At 39.4% G+C, this 20,439-nt stretch overlaps 2 protein-coding genes across 7 annotated transcripts in view; one reads left to right on the plus strand and one right to left on the minus strand.

The window, feature by feature from the left end:
- The window catches only part of NR3C2 (nuclear receptor subfamily 3 group C member 2), a 285,508-nt gene extending 280,224 nt beyond the window's left edge, over positions 1-5,284 (plus strand). For all 5 annotated transcript variants that reach the window (XM_067551920.1, XM_067551921.1, XM_067551924.1 and 2 more), the window contains one exon: positions 1,703-5,284. In XM_067551920.1, coding sequence (XP_067408021.1) covers positions 1,703-1,858 — 156 coding nt within the window. In that variant the 3' untranslated portion in view covers positions 1,859-5,284. The remainder of the gene's footprint in view (positions 1-1,702) is intronic.
- A 5,819-nt stretch (positions 5,285-11,103) lies between these two features.
- The window catches only part of ARHGAP10 (Rho GTPase activating protein 10), a 209,350-nt gene continuing 200,014 nt past the window's right edge, over positions 11,104-20,439 (minus strand). For both annotated transcript variants that reach the window (XM_067551928.1, XM_067551931.1), the window contains one exon: positions 11,104-11,953. In XM_067551928.1, the coding sequence (XP_067408029.1) occupies positions 11,865-11,953 (89 nt within the window). In that variant the 3' untranslated portion in view covers positions 11,104-11,864. The remainder of the gene's footprint in view (positions 11,954-20,439) is intronic.

Below are 20,439 nucleotides of genomic sequence, written 5' to 3' on the forward strand. Positions count from 1 at the left end.
ATGGTAGGAGTATAAATAAGTGGTGTAAGATGCTCAAAAATAATGTAGGGCTCTGCAGGCTTATTCCCTCAGTCACTCTATTTTATATGTGTTGTTTTACTGCGTGATGTACATAGTTATACACTGTAATGAAAATGTGTATAAGAACATATATAAAATTTGTGGAATATGGTATATTTAAGAACATTTCTGATCATGTAAGTCTTTATCATAATGCAAACACACAAGGGACTAGAATTAAGTGTGCATTTTGAATGCTTAGTTATGTAAACTTTTTTAAAAAAGTTTTAGAACAATATTAAATGCAATATTCAGTAGCTTTTATTCAATGGAGTAGCACATAAAGCAACAAAGGTACGTGAAAGTACAAAGCCAGATGTGCCTGGCGATGGGGAACAATGATTCAATGAAATGCAGTGGGAAAATGTGTTAATTCAAACCAAGATTCAGTTCTCTTATTCGCTAGCAAACACGGGGTGCCCCTAACCTATTCTGTGATCTTGTCCACACCATTCTGAATTTATAATAAGTGATATCAGTCAGTCCAAGGGAGAAATCATAGGTGGCTTAACATACTGTAAGACTTTAGGAGATTGATTGTTGCTATTTTTAAATGCCTTTCTTTTTCTAATAATACTGTTATAGCCCTGTATTTACTGTTTGTAATAAGAAGGGCATGCACAGTTTGAAACTAACATTTACAGTGAATCAGTGTAATTTGGGCACTGGTTGCCCTCACCCTGAGCATAGGCTAAAGTATTGTAATCATCATTATGAAATATGAGTTGTAAGATGCAACTTTCATTCATCTAGACAACCATAGTTGCAGTTTTATAGAAGATACAGTTTAGGACTATTCTGAAATCTTCATGTATCAAACTCTCATAATCCCGCCCCCTGCCCCCCAGGGCATGGCATTAGCAGTAAAAGATATTTATATAACAAAAGGTATAACCCATCAAAACAGGAAGGCAGTTATGAACGATTCTGTAACAAGATTGAAAAAATAAATATTTATTTCCCTGAATTCTGCCTTTATAGTAGTGATGTGGCTGAAGTAAACTGATGGAAAGTGACATGGATAAAAGTAGATATAACTGTTCTAGCTATAGCCATTAGCACATGCATGCACATATATATGAACATGAATACTACAGACCTACATCATGACAGTAGTACGCACAGGGCCTTGCGTTCACTCCTTATCTGGCAAAACTTCAAAAAAATCAATTTCAATGGGAGATCTGAATCGGCCCCCCCTTGCGAAGCTCAGTAAAATTAACCAGATTACTTGATGTACTGGATATCTGACCACCTGGAAAGAAAGATGCAAAAACATATGGGTAAGCTTTCCTGAAAATATTCCTAGGAGCTGAGGAAGAGAGCAGAGGATTTAATTTTCATAGACACTGAGCAGCTACAACTTGAATGCAAGTTAATGTGCCTTTAGTGAAATCAAAAAAGTACAGCAACTCAGAACCTCTGTATGTCATACTTATGGTATTTTGGTTTCACTCATTCCCATTCGCTCACTTTGACTGCATTGGTTAAGAAGGGCTGATAATTTTTTTCTTCTAAAAAGGAGTTAACGGTAGAGATGATGGTTCTTGGTAATATTCCAAGGCACTGTTGTTGTATATTTGTGTGCACAATTCAGTTTATAAATTTTCTAATAATAGTGTGTACTTTTTTTGCATTTCAGCTTGTTAGTGACTTGTTAGAATTCTGTTTCTACACTTTCCGAGAGTCTCAGGCACTGAAAGTGGAGTTTCCAGCCATGCTGGTGGAAATCATCAGTGACCAGTTACCAAAGGTGGAGTCTGGAAATGCCAAGCCCCTGTACTTTCACAGGAAGTGATGGAAAATGTCTTAATAGAAGAACTTTGCCTTAAGTTTCCTTGTGTTATTCCACACCCATGAAGGACCCAAGAAACCACATTTTAAACATGCTATTTACACTTGTTCAGCAGTCTCTGGCTAATCTAAAATCACATGAATGGTTTGGAAAACAGTTGATCTGGATTTGGCACGACCTAGATGTTTGAAAATTACCCCCTTACTCTCAACACTTAGAAAATATTCCTGTTCCTCTGGATGAAAAGCCATATCTAGTCAATAACTCTTTGATTTTGATATTTTAACAGATGGAAATTTTAAATATGCCATGTAGTTTCTGGTATTGTTTGCTTGTTTTAAAAGGGTTCAAGGACTAATACGAACTTTTTAAAGCTTATCCCTTGGTTTGCACATAAAACGTAAAGTCAATATGGGGCATTAATATTCCTTTCTTGTAAAAATATAAACAAAAAACCCCCTAAAGTGTAAAGTAATAACAGAACATTTGGTGTGGAATACTTGTTATCCCCACCTGCGGCATTTGTTATCCTATGTTATCCATCATAGGTGATATACACTGTGTTAAGTGTCCATTTACTATTTAATTAAAAAGGATAAGATGTTAAAACAAATGCCTCAGTTTCAGTTTATAGTATCTATTGTGCTGGCTTTACAAATAATTTTTGCAGTCTTTTGCTGTATTGTACATTGCTGTATGTATAAATTGTGAAGGACCTGAAATAAGGTGTAAGGAGCTTTTGTAAATGAGGAAAAAAAATCTTTAATGGTTAATAGGACGAATGGGAAAGTATTTTTGAAAGAATTCTATTTTGCTGGAGACTATTTAAGTACTATCTTTGTCTAAACAAAACAAGGTAATTTTTTTTTTGTAAAGTGAAATGTTCTGCATGCATGATGAACCGTTTACAGTGTATTTAAGAAAGGGAAAGCTGTGCCTTTTTTTAGCATCATATCTAATTTACCATTTTACACTATCTGTTGTAAATAACCATACTTAACCTTTTTCATTTGTATTTAAGCCTTTCTACTTTTCTGTACATTTTTCTCCATTTTGTCTACCGCTTGCAAGTGTATGTTACTTGAGCACATTAGAAATTCTGCTTCATATTTCTGTAGGAAACTACACTGTGTTGTGTTTGCAGCTTTATGGTGGTTTCATTTAACAAGACATTACAGTCTCTTAAAAAGACTTTGCCAGCTCTATGATGTGGTGAGTTTCTGCCCTCTGCTCCAATTTACTCAAGGAGATAAAAGTAAATCATAGGATGTTGAATGACTTTTTTTTCCTTTTTCAAAATTAAAGTTTCCCAAATTCTTTGTTTTTCCTTTTAACATTGAATGCATGTAACCTTTTAAAGTTCCAGTTGTCACTTCTGATTTAGGAGAATGAATTCCATTTATGGTTAAGGGAACATGCAGATCATTACAGTAAGTAAGTATACTGGACAGATTTGGATTGGAAAAAATTAAATGTAAGGTGCTGATAACTGGCAGATTATCTGGGTGGGGTTTTTAGTTATAAATTCAAAACATTAATTTAAAAAAAATTGTAAACAGACCTACATCTAAACAGATAGAAATGTCCACAGTAATATCTATTTTTGTCTCAAAACCATGGCCTCTATTGTAAGACTATGAAGATGCACTTTTCATGGGGTGATTTTCACAATTTGTAAATAAATACAAAATTCTCAAGTAGACTAGAGAAGAGATGAACTTTTCTGAACATCCTTGTTTATTATATACTAATTTAAATAGAATAATTTTTCAGAGTTATGATTCCTAAGTGCTCTGTCTGAGCAACAGTGACATTTTTGAGCTACAGCTGTCCCTTGACCAGTCAGAATGTAGCGTTCTTATAAATGGTTCTAATAAACTCATACACCCTTTCAGATTCAAAGCTCCGAGGTGTGCTTCTGGCACATGTAAGACAGAGTCAACACTGCTTGTCTTTTTAAATGACACCTGCCTTATGCAATGGGTAATCTGTAGAGGCTGTATTCAGAGAGAGGGGTTGTTATATATAAATGTATACATACATATATTATTTGCAATTTTGGAACTCTAATTCATAGATAGATCCTTAAATACAATCAACTGACCTGCACAGCAATATGAAAGCCACATGTCCAACATGATAAATACATAGCATGCAGACTGGTTGTTTACAGTAAAGAAATGGTCAGAAATCCATCCTTTCATTTTTTCTTTAAATACTGATAATGGAATTTCAGAATAGCCAGCTTTTGGGTGAATACAGTCTGCAGCAGCTTTTTATATTAACAAAGTTACTAGCTCCTTTTCTATCTCTAAGTAACTTTGCTTGGTTAAAATAGCAAAGCCATATTCTAAACTTCACCGTTAAATGCCTGTCCCAGTACAAATTGTTGTCTGTTTGCTCTTATTTTTGTACCTTATTGCTTTTAATCTTGGTTTGGTACAATTCATAATTCACAGAAACTTCATATAATTAAAAACACACTAAATTAGTTTTAAAAAGCAATTTATATCTTTATGCAAAAACGTATGTCTGTCTTTGCAAACAACTGTAAGCAGATTACAATAAATCCTTTACTTTAATCACCTGTTGTTTATGAAACCATTCATTGTTTTTGCTAGAAAACATTCAATAGATATAATTGGATACAGATGTTTTAAGAGACAGTACTCTCTTCTCCAGAACAGTTAAGTAGAATAGCCATCTCACTTTAGCTAACCAAATCAACAGCAAAAAATATAAAATACTGTTTTTAGCTACAACACAAAAGTGAGAGTATTTTGAACTTGTTTAGAATGAAATAAGCATGTGTCTCCTGCAAAATATAAGACAAATTCAATTAAATTTCAAAATGTCTGTTTTAAAAGTGGGCTTATGATGATTGAACTAATTATTTTGTTGCAAGGAAAGAATAGGATATACAGCAAGAACATTGCATACACGGTTAAAAATATAAAATAGTTTTAATGTACTGCAGCGGGTATTTCAGGAATACTAGATCACATTGTGTAACAATTCAGTTGCACAAAATAAAATAGAAAAAGACTAAAGTTTGCAATATCAAAATCTTATTAAAGATACTTTACAATCAAGCTAATTCACAGGGTGGTGTTTTCACTGACTTGTTTAAACATTTATGAATTTAAACAATCTACAATTAATGCACTTTTAATTGTTTATTAAAGATTTGACTTTTTCTTTTTGTAGAGCAATGTTTTCAGCTGGAGATCAATGACTTGATAAAATAGACAGCTGTTCTGAGGTCAGTGGAATGTTTAAGAATTCTTGGAGTTTAAATAGATTTTTGGATGAAAAATAAAAGCAGCCAGCACTATGGTGTAAACAGTAAAATCTATGCATAATGATGCATTTATAATTAGGGGTTTGCTTCTGTATGGTTAAAGCTTTTTAAATAAATAGAAAATATTGTTTGGTCTTCGTTAATGTCTGCAAGTACAATTTTTTTTTTTTTTTTTTTTTTTATAAATTGTACAAATATACATGAATTAAAATGTTTTGATTGCAAGTATTCCTTGCACTTTAATCTCCATTAGCTGCTGGTGCATTGATTTCCTTGGAAACAAGCCTGTGTTCACTTCCAAACAATATATTTAGACAACGTGAAATGTATTGAAATCTTGCATAATAGTAGTTATTCTTCATGCACACTGAATCTATTTTTTTACAAGCCTCTTTATGAGGGTGGGTTGTGGTGGTGCTAGCAAACACACACCACACTGCTTCATTGAGAGGGCAGGTGCTCAAGGAATGTGGCAGGTCCGACCTAGGGAGCTTGCTTTAAGCAAGCTAGGCCACTGTGTTTTCTAGGTGAGCTGGTGTGAGACTGTTTGACACAGAAGGTGAAGCATGTCTTATACAAAAGAAACGTGAGTTACAGACAAAGGGATGGCCTTCAAAAAGGTTTAGCTCAACAGAAGCTGGAGTTAGGCAGTCTTACCTGTATCTTCAGTTGAAATACACTCCTACAACAGCTACTTTTATTGCCCAAGTAAGTAGAATTTTTCTCCGTGCAACAGTGATTACACTAGTTCAGAATGCTTTGAGCATACACTCTAATCCTTTGACTTTTGACAGCAGCAACAATCAATTTGCACTAAAACATTTCGATGCCAAGATATCTTGGTCCTGCCGTACATCTCCCAGTCTCATTCAGCAGAAAAGAATAATAGTGACCTCAACAGTGTTACGACAAAATAATGCACGTGGGTCCCCCCCAAATGCTTGGAAGTTGTGACAGTCGATGTGTTGCTGTAATTTATATAGAATCATATGAGTTCACTGTCAAAGTTGTGTGTTTTGGGGTACATATTGGTTTGGGATGTCTGTTTGAGATGGAAGTAAAAGCTTATGGAGTGTTGTTGAGCATCGTGGTCAATACAAAAGTGGAAATGTACAATTCTTTCCCCTTAATTTCCATTCTTTTAAAGTTTGGGGCAAATGGGAGGTGTGCTACTCTACCTTAACTGTCACTAACCTTAAATTTTGTTTGCTAATGTCAACAGCGGTGAAGCTGACTCGGTGCTGAACACAGTTTTACTGCAAGGGGAGACAAGGCCAAATTATATTCAGCACTGTTTCAGAAAACCATGTCAAGCCACATTTAGCATGGTTTATGATATGGAACACAGTCCTTGTCTATACTTCCAGTTAAACCCTGTTCAGCATTGGTGCTTCTATAGCTTTGCTGATACCCATTGCCGGCAATGGGTAATTTTTTATTGCAGACAAACCAGCTGAGAGTGGGCAGCAGGCATTTTGGGGGGAGAGAATGATACCAAAGAGAGTGTGCATGTGAGAATTAAGGGGCCCTGAATTATCTCCATGATAGAGACCCACACCCAGAAGCTCAGAAAAGTGTACAGCATGGGAGGGCAGGACTTGTCTAACAGTAATTAACTGGAACAGAAATAACTATATCAACAGTAATCCCCCCCTTTAGTTATTTCAGTGCTAGTCTATGTGTGGACACTTAATCCAAAAGAAGAGTGTCCTGTTTCCCAATAACATACATGAGTGTGAATAGACTTATTTCAAAACAGAGCACTCATGTCCACACAGACTTAACTAAGTGTATGAATTACAACCAATTTGATTATTTCAGTTCCAGTTATGTAGCCAAGTCCTGAAAGCTCTGCAGCACGTCCTCTGCTGTATGTGCATGAGAATGCAATGGAGAGTGACAAAAAATTGGAGTGAAACCTGCCAGGAAGAGCAGGAAGAAGAATGATTCTCTCAGGCCACCAAGTACAATTAAAACACGGAAGTTTCTACTGAGCCTGAACTTCTACAGCCAAGGCAGAATAATGGAGGGAGAGGAGATGAACCCTGCCTAGTGACGGTTATATACTGAAGTTTCTGCTGAACAAAGGGGTCCTACAGTCCTAGTTCCTGCACTCATTGTTTGATGAAGGAAGGCAGAGACTTCTGTCCTAGGGTCCAGGCACTTACATTAGCTGGTGAGAACAGGACGACAGTATGAACAGATCACAGCAGACCCTCAGGAGACAAAGCTAATTCCATCTTTTCTACCTGATTCACTGTCAGAGGAGAACACTGGTGTGAGAGGGTCCCAATAAGTAAAATAAACCAGGGTGGTTAGTATGTGTGAGAGAACTTTGACCCACCTGACAGAAGGACAGGCCAACTAGGACTGTCGCTTGAGCACGGCCATTGCCTGTGCTGCAACAATAGACCACCACGGTTAGGAATCAGCTGCTGGGAACACTGTTGCAGTGCTGAAAAGCCTGAGTGTGGAACAGATGGGAAGAAAGGCCTGGCACTTGGGAGACAGTGCGAAATGAAGGGAGAGCCGGGATATTACTTATTTTTGGCTGAACGAAGGAAGAGGAGACAGCAGCAAGCCAGGAATCAGGCTGCAGTGGCTGATGCAGAGTTGAAATAAAGCAACATAGAATCCAAAACCCGCACCACAATTAAGTCAACCAGAGACTAGGATCAAATCTGTTGGGAGAAGGAAGTAAAAGGCCTCAGAGGCAGTGTTGTCAAAGATGTAGGATACCTTGAAGGATTGGCTCCAGCACTTCATCTTCCAATGGGGATCAGTACAGACTGCCTTGGAAAGTGCTCTCCCAGATTTCTTTTAGCATTGGAAATTGGTGCAGGCTCACCAGCAAAAAGCTAAGTATTGGTATTCTCATAGATGACTCTCCCTGTTCTTGTCTTTGGAGTCAACATTGTCATTAAGCAGGTCTTGGAAGGAAAGAATTGGATTCAAAGAGCTGAGAGCTAGGCCCATGCCTCCAGGAAAGGAAGCAAAGCACAATAAGTGCTTGGGAGGAATCTTGCCGTATGTATCTTCTACCTTTCACTAGTCTTTGTCTTTTTGCTTCCTGGTCCTAACACTGATGGTCTGAAATACTGCACCCGATGGAAAGAGAGAGGGAACAACAAAGAGGGCTGGGCTATCATTCTGTTACCAAGAGCTCCCACTACTTCATAGGCTTCACTCAGCATTAATCAGAGTGCAAGCCAAGGTGGAAGACCTTCCCACTGGTGTCAGAGTAACCAGAGCAGAATTCTTAAAAACAGTAGGCAGTCTGCTTAACTTGGCACAGTTCTGACCCAGCTTCTAACTCATATCCTTGCTTTTACAAAAAGCTTTGATAAAATATAAGATGAATTAGAAAGGAAAAATGAAATTAGCATTACCTCTCCTACCAGGAAATAATACATTGAACAGCGTTCTCTTCTTCGGATTGCTTGGATCTGGCATAGATTTACATGAGCTACTGGAGGCAAAAGAGCCTAAAATAACAGGAAGCTCAGAATATGCAGACTGGAAGGAAATGCAGCAAACAGGATGATAGGAGTGGGTGAGGTGGCTCTCTAGAAGTTAAATCTCTTACTACTTTTCCTCTAACCTTTTTAACCCACTTCAGATCACAGAGGAGCAAAGACCAGTGACCTGTCCTAGACCAAGAACTAAGGCATTTAGAAGACCATGCAGGACCAAACATACTCTGAGCCAAAATGTTGGTGCTTTTGCCTATTGTTCACAAATGAGAACGACTGATTCCAGACTTTGAAGCTCATTGTCTGTTAGCTAGACTGTGTCAAAGTTGAAAGCTTTTTAGAGTCTAGCTGTCTCACCTACGATACTAATCATCAACCAGTAGCATTAAATTCTGCCTGTTCTTCCAAACTCTTCACCAACTGGTATCAGTGGGAACACTGAGCCAAAGCATAGCTTTGGCCATAAATGCAATGCACTGTCTTTAGAACTTGTGGGGATAATGTGCTGAACAACTCCTCCAGGATGCAAATGAGTTTGTGCAGGTGTAGTCTTATTGGTCCTTTGGTTGTGATCAGAGAACAGAATACCCAGCCAAACATTGTCTTCCAAGAATCCAACCTGAACAAAGTTGAGAGAGCAAACATATGATTTATTCCTCAACAGGAGTATTTCCTGAATGCCGTGTCAAGGGACAGATTAGATATCTTGATCTCATTACAGTAGTCCTAAACCATCTTCAGTGTTTTGATCACTTATCCAACGTGCCTGAGAACTTTCCAGCCAGAACTGTCTTAAAGCAAAGCTTACCACCCCCTCACATACAATGATATATACTAAACCTCATAGCTTGGAAGAATTCCATTTGGACATGAAGAGCAACACCAACTCAGCCCACCATCTGGAGTTCATTTGTGTGTACTCGGAAGGTCTGTGCAGTTCTCGGCAAAGGAACAGATAATGGCATTGCATGAAAATGTGTCTTTAAAAAGAAAATGTAAGAGCATTAACCACTGCTGTTTTAAGCCTAGCAACTTAATATATCTGCAGTATTTTTTGGTTTTTAAAAATAGTCAAAACACATGACGCTCACTTTGTTAACAAAATCTTAAAAGGCCATGTTGTTCATGCATTTTTTAAGCAAGAGGGGTACGTTAGTGACAAACTGCACTCAGCACAGTGGTAACTACTTTTCATCATATTTTTAATCACATGGCACAGATCTGAGGAAGACACAGTTCACTATCAGACCAGATTCTGATACCTTTACCACGCACATTGCTGCTCAAATAGTCCCATTGATTACAATGGGGCTACTTGAGGAGTAAGATGCTATTCAGTGCAACTAAGGGTGGAAGTCCATGCTCTTTGGAGTCAATGGTAAAACTGGCATTAACTTTTAATGGTGCAGGATCTGACCTGACATCCTGAAATATATCTAGTAACAGCCACAGGTTCTTCTTGCTCATGAACTCAGATAGTGCAGGATATAACCCAGAAACAGATGCATGCTAAGAAAACACGTTAAGATTTTTAGAAAAAGTGAGCTGGGAATGAAAGAGGGATTTGAAGGGGTGGATTTTGTTGTTGTTTTGGGGGAAGAGGGGTGTGGAGGTCAGGAACTGGTCATGACAAGAGAGATGAGAGTTCACAAGTACACTGTTACTAACCAGGACTGGAAGTGTCCTTTCTCTTCTCATGATGCTGGCACGTGATATTAGTGGCTGAATGAAGCAACACCTTACACTCAACTCAGTGGCATTTCTCAGTTTGGCTGTGGAATGTTCTAGACATCAGTGGACCAAACCCTATTCATTTTGGTAAAAATCAGAAAACCAGAAGGGGGAAAATAGGGGACACATGGAGTCCTTTGAAGACTGACTTAGTGCCCAGATAGAAAGAAAGAAAAAGAAGAATGATTGAGGGAAGTACAGACAGAGCCCCACACAGCCCCTTGCAGGGCAGGGAGACGAAGAGGGGCACAAAATCCCTGGCATGGAGCAGAATAGGAGGCCAATGGTATGGGAGGAAGAGGGGTTGCAGAGAATCCCTGAAATAGTGAGAGATGGGAGGGTGGCCCACAGAGAGTGTGTGTGTGGGGGGGGGGGGGGCGGGGGGGAGATGCAGGGAACCTCTCTTGTAGGCAATGAACTAATCCTACAGAATCAATGAAGTATGTGACCCTCTAGTTGTATTTAGCAGACGTCAATGAAATCAGTAAGTAAGTTGTTTGCTGTGAGGAATGTTCTTCACTCCAGCTCAGGGCTGGTTGGACTCTGTAGTACCTTCCTTTTTACTGATCCTGAAATCCCTGAGTTTCACCCGACTAATTTAATGTGGAGGTAAGTTAAGTCCCAGGCCTCCACTGCACACACACTTTCCAGTAACTAAGAGAAATTTATTTCAATTACTGATTTTTAGAAATCACGTAAAACATTCTCCAACAATATGAGAGATGGACAACTATCAAGTCAAATAGTAAATAAAATTTTATTTCATTTACAGTGATTTTTTTTTGGGTGACAAACCTGAACTGTGAGAATTGCACAATATGGAACCAGGAGGTACTGGAGCCTATAATCAGTGTTAATGATTCCTGTCTTGAAAATAATATAAATGAAGCTATACACATTATATAAAGGCATCTGCATTTTGAAGACACTTGAAAATCTCATGGCCCTCTCACTGTGGGTTTTATTTAGTGATAAATCGTATCCAGCTACTTCCCCTCCCCTTTCAGAATATTATTTTATCTTCAGCATAAAGGAGCCTCTTTTCCCAATAAGTTTTCAGAACCAGAAGAATAACTGGTTGACCCAAGATTTAACAGTGGATATAGAGTTTTCAAATCTCAATTTCATGAGCACCAGGACAAAGTAAATACTTCTAAACTTTTCTCCAAATGCCAGCTGAGCCTGAGTTCAACCAAATATTTTACTTAAAATTCTGGTTATCCTACAAACACATTGCTGTTGTGCTTTACACATGTAAAATCCTGTTTATAAAATTAAACTACCCCTCCATCCCCTCCCCCCTAAAAACAAAACAAAACAAAAAAAACTTACAAATCACAGTTTTGCACTTCCTATTTGGCAACATTTTTTGTTTTTATACAGATTAGGCTCTTCATCTCATTGTCAAACTCTTCCTTGATTAAAAGCAGTCCAAAGCAGAGAGACGTGACTAACAAAAATCCATGGATACCATGTACACCTTCTTGGCGTTAAATGCAGAGAGCTAAAGAAACTGAACATAGTTTTGTGGAATAAGTCCTCGCCTGCCATTTAGAGTTCCTTCAAGCCATCCTGGTTCTCTGGAAAATTGCACTACAAGAGGAAGAAAAAAAGGTTTTATTACTCTTCTCTGTATTTGTATTAAACTTCAATTTGTATCTCACTGAAAAAAAGCAGCCCTGCAAAGCATTAAACCTTTTGCACAGACCAATGACATAGATAGGAAAAGAGAATTCTGATTAATTCATTTAAATATTAATGTGTGTCATCTAGAAGTCATGACATGCCAGAGAAGTGGGCTGGGTGTGACAACCAAATATGGTTGGTTGGTTTCAGGAAGGTTGGGCATTTTTTGTGGGCAGAGTGAGAGATCAGGACATCTGGTAAGTGAAGGGGTTTGAAAGGAAGGTCTGGGAAGGATACAAAGTGAAAGTGCTTGCATGGACTGTATCAGGAGGAAGGTTGGATTTGGCTCTAACCGGGGATCAGGGCAATAACAATGGGATGTTTAGAAGCTTAGTGGGGAGTGGCTAAGATTCTTGCCAAGCACAGCAGGGGAAGTTTGAAAACAGGGCAAGAGCAGAAATTTGTCTTGGGTGTAGGAGGTGAGTTTGCTCCACGAGCCCAAGTTTCCATTGGGTTTCACTGCAAGAGTTTTAAGGCATGTGAAGTATGGAAGGGAGGCTAGAGCCAAGTCAGATCTGATACAAGAGAAGTAACCTCTGCCTGGATGGAGTATACACACCTTGGAATTCATTGATTCCATTGCTCTATTTGTAATTTAGCACATTAAATACATTGCGGTACGCACAAAAACAAAACAAAAGACTTGGAAAAGATTAAAAGTTGGTCAATATTTCTAGTCTGGGCCCCATGTTGGTGATAGTACACAAGGTGCTGACTGCAAGTTTTTACAGGAAGAACGTAAAGCTCTGGGTCTAAAACAACTGACACGTCATAACTCCTGAACAGGGACAGTGGCAGTTTACATGAAAAGAAAAAACAACTCTCTCCAATCAAATCACTTACAAGAACATGGAGGGTCTAACCTACTTACCTAGAAATTTATGTGGCCCCATCACTGCAGTATCCAAGAATCCCACAAACATCAGTGAATCTATTCTTACAGTACTAGCCCAAACGTGAGAGCAGCGCTGCCAGTTCAGTATTCAATATTGCATTGGGGTGGTAATTGATAGGGATATTTCAAAACCTTTTAGGTAGTTTATTAGCCTGTCTCCAACTAAGTCCCATTTTTAAAAGACATTTAGGTATGTCTACACTGCAATAAAACACCTGCGGCTGGCCCATGGCAGATGACTTAGGCTCCTGGGGCTTGGGCTGCAGGGATACAAAATTGCAGTGTAGATATTTGGACTCAGGCCGGATATCTGGCTCTGGGAACCTGCGAGGTGGGAGGGTCCCCAAGCCCAGGCTCCAGTCCAAGCCTGAACGTCTACACTATAATCCTGCAGTCCACAAGCTCATACAGGCCAGCTGTGGGTGTTTTATTGCAGTGTAGACATGCCAGCAGGCACTTATCCTAAATCTCAATGACTTTCAATGAAACACAGGCACCTAAGTCATTTAAAAATGGGACTCAGGTACTTCTGAAAAATGTACCATGTGCACTTTCTTTTCCTCTGTCCCAAGATGAATACCACTACCAGGCAACAGGAGACTAGCATTGCTCGGGCATGTTCTATTAAAATAAAAACTGTAGGACTTTTAAAAATGTAGATAGCAAAATTGCTTTCCGATTTTAAAATGACGCTTTAACAATTGTAGCAGTAATCTGTCAACATGTATTGTAATGGAAGATTTTCATTAAAAATTTACCAAAGGAAAAATTGTACACAGAAAAGTACCTTTTTAAATCTCTGCGCATACAGTAACTTAGAGTACTATTAATAATTAGCAAGCCCTCCCTCCCTTTGTCACTTTCATTCCATGATTACAGAGTACACACACATTTATAAATGCAATGCTCTGACACTACCACCAAACCTCCCTCTAGAAGTTTCATCACAGCAGTTATAGCTTTACCACAGTGAGCAAACACTGACATTGCTGAGACAACATTTTCCTGAGGGGGACATATCAGCAAGCCTGGCTTGTGAAAGTCAGAAACTCACTTTTATTAAAAAGGAACATAAGCTGAAGAAGTACGAGACAAAAACAAAGAAAAAAAGCCATACATGTGAAACTTTTCCTTGCAGCTTGGAATTCAACGTCTGAAATATATTTTGGGCAATTCGGTCTATAGACAGGACAGGAGTATCAGACATACAGTATACACAATTCAAAAGCCCAGTTTAACAACCTCAAATTAGGGTACATATATACATATACTATCAATCAGATTCAAATTCAAAGAATTGAAGTCAATGGGAGTTGAGGGCACTTCACAGGATGAAGTCCTAAAATTGGCGGTGAACAGAAAATCTTTGCGGCGCTACATGAGATCACTAGACATGAATTTCAGAAACCATTTTATGAATAACTGTTGATTAGACTTCAGTGTTAAATAATCAATACAGTGCTTTAGGATGTCACCTACAGACCTCATCATTTAAAAACTGGATTTCTGAGCAAAAAATACCATTTCCACCCCAAGACGACCAGAAATGGAATAGAAGGGATGCTGCAGGGTCAGCAGTGAGGCTCAACAGAGCTCTGCGTTTAAGCTTGCATTGCATTACACCCAGCTCAAGGCTGCCTTGCTGGTCTGTCACTTTCATGAAGATAAAATTCACAGGGGTGTTGTGAAGACTAAATAAAAGGACAAAGCAAGTATACTGGTGAGCTCACCACACTCATGTTGATCCAGATGTATAAACTGTGCACAGGTAAGTAGGCCCTAATTTTAACCTGCTTTGACACCTGTCCCAGTTTCCTCCATTCATCTTTTTCTTGAGTGTGTTGTACAACCACCTTCACTAACAATCTCACCAGACTTGGTCATTCTGGTATCAAACACGGTGCCATTAAAATTCTCTTTAAATCCAAGTTGTTCAGATCCAATTTTTCAGGAAAAATCTCTGACTCAAGAGCAGCTCTTTGGTGTTCCCTTTTTTGTCATTTCTTCTCAATCGACAATGATTACACTTCTTAGCACTTTCTCAGATCTGCCTCATTTAAAAATACCTTGCTGCAGGGACTATGAACTGGGCCTTACAACTACTACTGCTCATTACTGGTTCAAGCATCCCACAGGAGTTAATGTTTTTATCTTGGCTGGGGACAGGAAGGGAAAGTATTTGTAGTTTAAAAGATACAAGCTAAAGAAATTAAAATGAACTGTGGGACAGCAACATTAACCACTGCCTGGAAAGACTGCATCAAAGTGCTCATTAAAGACTGATTCTCAAAAGCTATCATCTTCGGGCCAGTGGAAATAGCAACTGAGAAACCAGCCACGCAATGGACTGCAGTACCCATATTTGTCCTCACTCCTTCATAGTGGAAGCCAATTTGGAGAGTGGATGCAAGGTGACGGTCTGTCAACTGAAATGGAGTGCCCCAGCAAAACTATTAAAACACACAAAAATCCAATCAAGCGTATCCAGGAATTATGCTTAAAAATAAAATGATGGCACGTACAATCTTACCAGTTTTACCAAGGTAACCTAAATAGATAAGATTACCTCAGTCTCTGCAATGTTCCCTTGTACTTACCAAAGAAAATACTTTGAATAGTGCCAATACTAAGGTTATCTAATTGCAAATGCTTATATAGGCCCGTGTTCTGGGTGTTCCTGTGCCTCTGACTGCCAGAGGCTGGGACTGGACAACGGGATGGATCACTTGATGATTGCCCTGTTCTGTTTGAAGCACCTGGCATTGGCCACTGTCGGAAGACAGGATACTGGGCTAGATGGACCATTGGTCTGACGCTGCACGGCCATTTCTTATGTTCTTCTTATGTTCAGAACCTGCATGAAGCTCCACTCAGAGACTTGCGTCCATCAACAAGGGCTTGTACACAAGTTATTCCAGAACAGCTATTTCTGATTAACTATTCCTAATTAACTTCATCTATGGATGTTCTTATTCTGGAATAAATCAGGAATAGTTAACTTGCTGTTTATCCTGTCTATGCGAACACTTAGGCTATGTCTACACTACCACTCATCTCGGTGTACCTTATGTCACTCATGGGTGTGAAAAAACACCTCCTGAAGTGACATAAGTAACACCAACATAAGAGCTGGTGTGGACAGAGCTTCTCCCGCCAACGTAGCTACCACTGCTCATTGGGGGTGGTTTAATTATGTCAACGGGAGAGCTCTCCCCGTCGGCATAGAGCGGCTACACGAGAGATCTTACAGCGGCACAGCTGCACTGGTACAGCTGTGCCGCTGTAAGTGCTCTAGTGTAGACATGGCCTTAGTTTGCAGCAAATTGGGGTGTAAATCTACCCTTCACTAGCCTGCCATGCACTCACTGTCCACATGGACCCTGCTGACACGCATTAACAATTTGTTAGTGCACTTTGATCTAGTCCTCTTTGAAATGGGATCAGATCAAAGTACATTAACAAAATGTTAATGCATGTTAGCAGGGTCCACATAGATTCACACCCCAGCTCGCTCTGATCTACGGTTTGTAGACAAGCCCTTAAAGTCACACCCTACCTTCGTTTAGATTAAATTTCATATGTAGACGAGCCCTAAGACTCAGCGTATGCACAGAGCTCCCTGCAGTATTGCGGCCTTGCTCAGCTTCAGCAACTGGAAGGGTTTTATGGGTCCACACTTTAAATAAATAAGACTGTAAACTCTTTGGGGCAGGAAACCTGTTTAAGTGTCTGTACTGTGCCTAGCACAGCAGGGTCTCATTTCCAATTGAGCTATACTGCCACACCAATAAATTATCACCACCACAGGTCACACAAATGAGGATTAAATTTTACGTGCAACAGAGACCTCATTGCACAGAGCACTGTAAGAGCAAACTGTGTTTCATGGAAATCAATCCCCTACTCAGTGTTAGGGTGGGAAATTAAAGCAATGATTTATGCTTGAAACCTGCCCAGGGTTAGGAGTGTTCGGTGCAGACACTGGACAATACTGCAGCAGGGATGTGCGAATGTTTAAAAGTGTTTAGGATCAATATGGAACCTAAACAAATTTCTAAAAGGCTTGCTGGTTCCAACGTCAATCTGCATCCTTTACATTTGTAATGAGGGGCAGCATATCTAGTGGATGGAGCCCGAGACTAGGAGTCAGGAGATCTCATTCCTGACTCTGTTGCAGATTTGCTACATGCCGTGCATAAGCCACTTAAACTCTTTATTTCAGTTTACATCTGTAAAATGGAGATAACAAATGCTCCCTCATCTCACAAGAGTGTTTGAAAAGTGCTTTGGAATCCTCAGATGAAAGGAGCCATAGGCGTATAAAGCATTATCATATCACTTTATCCTAGTTTTTATCTTTTGGCTCAAAAATTCTTGACATGTACCCATTTAACATGACATCAAAGATCCAGGACAAATAGTACTGCGTGCATCTTAATCTTTCATTTGCCAATACCACATGCAGTATATATTCAAAAGTCAGACCAAGAGTGGTGGGGAAGAAAGAGCCTTGATAGTTAGGCAGAAATACATTAAATAGACTTGTGTGCTGTTAAATCAAGAAAGACACTGTCAGAGGTAGAAGAGGGAGTGTCTGTAGCACCAAGGACTCCAGTTCTATTTTACTGGATGATGCTAGAAGAATGTCATATCTATACTGGGTTGTATGCAGTGTTGTAGCTGTGTTGGTCCCTGGATATTAGATAGACAAGGTGGACAAGATACAATCTTTTATTGGATCAACTTCTGTTGGTGAGAGAGACAAGCTTTCGAGCTTACACAGAGCTCTTTTTCAGATCTGGGAAAAGTACTCAGTGTTAGAGCTAAATTCAAGGTGGAAGAGATTGTTTAGCATAAATAGTTAACATATTTCAAGGGACCATTCAAGGTGAAGGGATCCGCACTCACCTTGTCTCTGTAATACCTATCCTGGGAAAATTAGGGAAACAAAACCCTTTCACCAGTTTCCTCCTCACCTTCCCCCTCCTTGAAAATCTTGGATCACATCTGCCAAATGCCAGATGAGGTCTAAAAACATTAATACACCATTGCTGGCATGAAATGGCATAGATTTTGTTGTGTAAATACCTTGTATGCTCTTAAAACTCTCTTTCCTGGTGAAATTCCCATTTACTGATTTTTAAACACTCTCATTTAAAGCACCACCAGTTTAACAAACCTTCAGATCCGAAACAGGCAAGATTTAAATGCCAGCTAGAATGCTTATCTTTTCCATTGATAATTGGGAATATCCACTTCAACAGAAATATCCAGCTACTGTGATTATCCTACAGTGTCAAAACTGTGCCCCAATTCTTCCCAGGTGGGCCCTAATTCAGAAGCAAAATCCCCAGCTTTGTCTTCGACAACTTCTATGACGTGATTTTGTACTGTCCATACTACAATATGCAGCATCTCAATACCTAAAAATTTGGGGACGGCCTAAAGTAAATCAAATTTAATATAAAAACAACCACTACAGTACTATTGTACTGATAGTATTAACTCATTTTCATATAATTCAATAAAACAATTGTTTTAATTAACCTGATGCTGCCAAAGCATAGCCAGCTTGCTACCCCAGAGTGTGCACAATATTGGCCCAATCTGAAACACAGGTACCTTGACAATACCTGTACACTTATGATAATACTTTGCACTTCTATGCAGCTTTCCATCATAGGATGAAAAAGCAATTTACAAATATTAATAAATTCCATCTCATCAGCCCTGTGAGGTAGTCATGTAACATTATCCCCGATTAACAGCTGAGGAAACTGAGGCACAGGGTAACTGGCTAAATCCTGTCTCCCTGCACTAAACTTGAGCAGCTAGGCTTGGTGATTGCGTGTACTGTGGTGAAGGCCATGGGCTGCAGTAGACCAGCTATTCTTGTGCCTCAGCTGTTTGTGGCAAAGGCCAGTGGATATTTGTAGCAGTCCATCACCAGCCTTCATCCTGCTCCTTCCTGGCCTGCTCCAAAGTTCAAACCCTGACCCCTCCACACAGATAGGGTCTATGGTGCACAGTGTGCGCCACACCCATATGTGGACTCCCTAAATCATCCCCCTCCCTCCAGTTCCTCACCCCAAGATTGTACGGGTTCTGCTGTGTCTGGAGATCTGCCTACCCCTAGAGTAGGGTGGGTAGGATTTGTTCAAGATCCCACAGTAACAGGGCCAGGAATGAAATCCACACCAGTCCTGAGCTTTAACCTCTAGACCATGCTACCATACACCAACAGCTACTGTATTAAAGTATGGGATGGGTAGGAAACAGCTGTATAGTTTAGATCGTTTAAATTACACATGCAAAAAATAAAAATACACTTCTGACAAGACAGGACTAAGTAAAGCAGAAGTACCTGCAGATATCCTGGCAATTTAATTGTTCTGAAGTCCTTCTTCACATAAATTAATGGGAAGTGAGCAGTCCGTATCCAAATTGCTAATCCATTCTTTGTGGAATGCCACAATTCTCTCCAATACAGTTTTCTGCCCAGAGAGAAATTATTTCTATCCTCACTGGAAACACACACACAGAGCACTTCATGGACTCTTCAGATTATAGACACACACAAGCAGGAAAAACACAGACTGTCCACTGAAGTCTGATCAAACTCATCCTGGGAAAGCCAAGAGGTAGGAGGAAAGGCTATTTATTCAGTCTAAGGCCAGCGTGAGCAGAAGGATTTGTCCATGACAATAACAGATGGGAGAGCACTGTTAGATTAATCACAGGGAGGCCAAGAGCAAAAGTAGGAAAAAGAAAGGGAAAGAAGAATAGGAGAGAGAGACAGGGGGGGAAAAAAAGCAAGACGACAAAAAAACAAAACCCAGCAAGAGGTGACACAGCTGAGGGGTGGGTGTGGAGGGGAGAGACAGATAAAACCCTAATGGAAGCAACAACTCTTGTCAGACACTAATTTAACACTTACTTTAATGGTTGATATTAGCTGTACGTCAACTTGATTGATGCATTGTCACTTTGATAGTTAAGGTTATTGGTAGAGCCGCAGAATTGATGTATTACTTTAATTCTTCATTTGGGGACTTAATAGGGCATATGGGAATTTAAATTGAGTAAGTGAAGAACTTGAACTGATTCATTGGAGTCTGATTTCAGTATAAATGCACCGGGAGGTAGATAGTATAATAGCTGAAGGAAGGGGGCCTCTGGGAAGGAGTTTCAAAGACTGGCTGAAAGTAAGAAGATAGTTTTAAAATATTTAAAGAACATGAGACCCCTAAATATTTTTGCATTCTGACAAAGCCTATTTATGGCTCTGTCCAAATGAGAATCCTTATGGAATATGGGATTTTAATGATATGTCCAGTTACCACCTTGTTCGCAATACTTCTATGTTGTGCCCATTTTCCTGTCTTGTTTTTTAGATTATAAACTTTGCCTTCTTTTTTTGCTTGCCTATCATCTAGGGCATGGTGGGTGATATCAAACCAAATAAATAAAAGCAATGACTCCGTTGGTAAGGCTGTAA

The sequence above is a fragment of the Emydura macquarii genome, unplaced genomic scaffold (assembly GCF_026122565.2).
Source record: "Emydura macquarii macquarii isolate MOO-44397 ecotype Brisbane River unplaced genomic scaffold, CSIRO-AGI_Emac_v2 contig_1363, whole genome shotgun sequence".
NCBI classification, from domain to species: domain Eukaryota; kingdom Metazoa; phylum Chordata; order Testudines; family Chelidae; genus Emydura; species Emydura macquarii.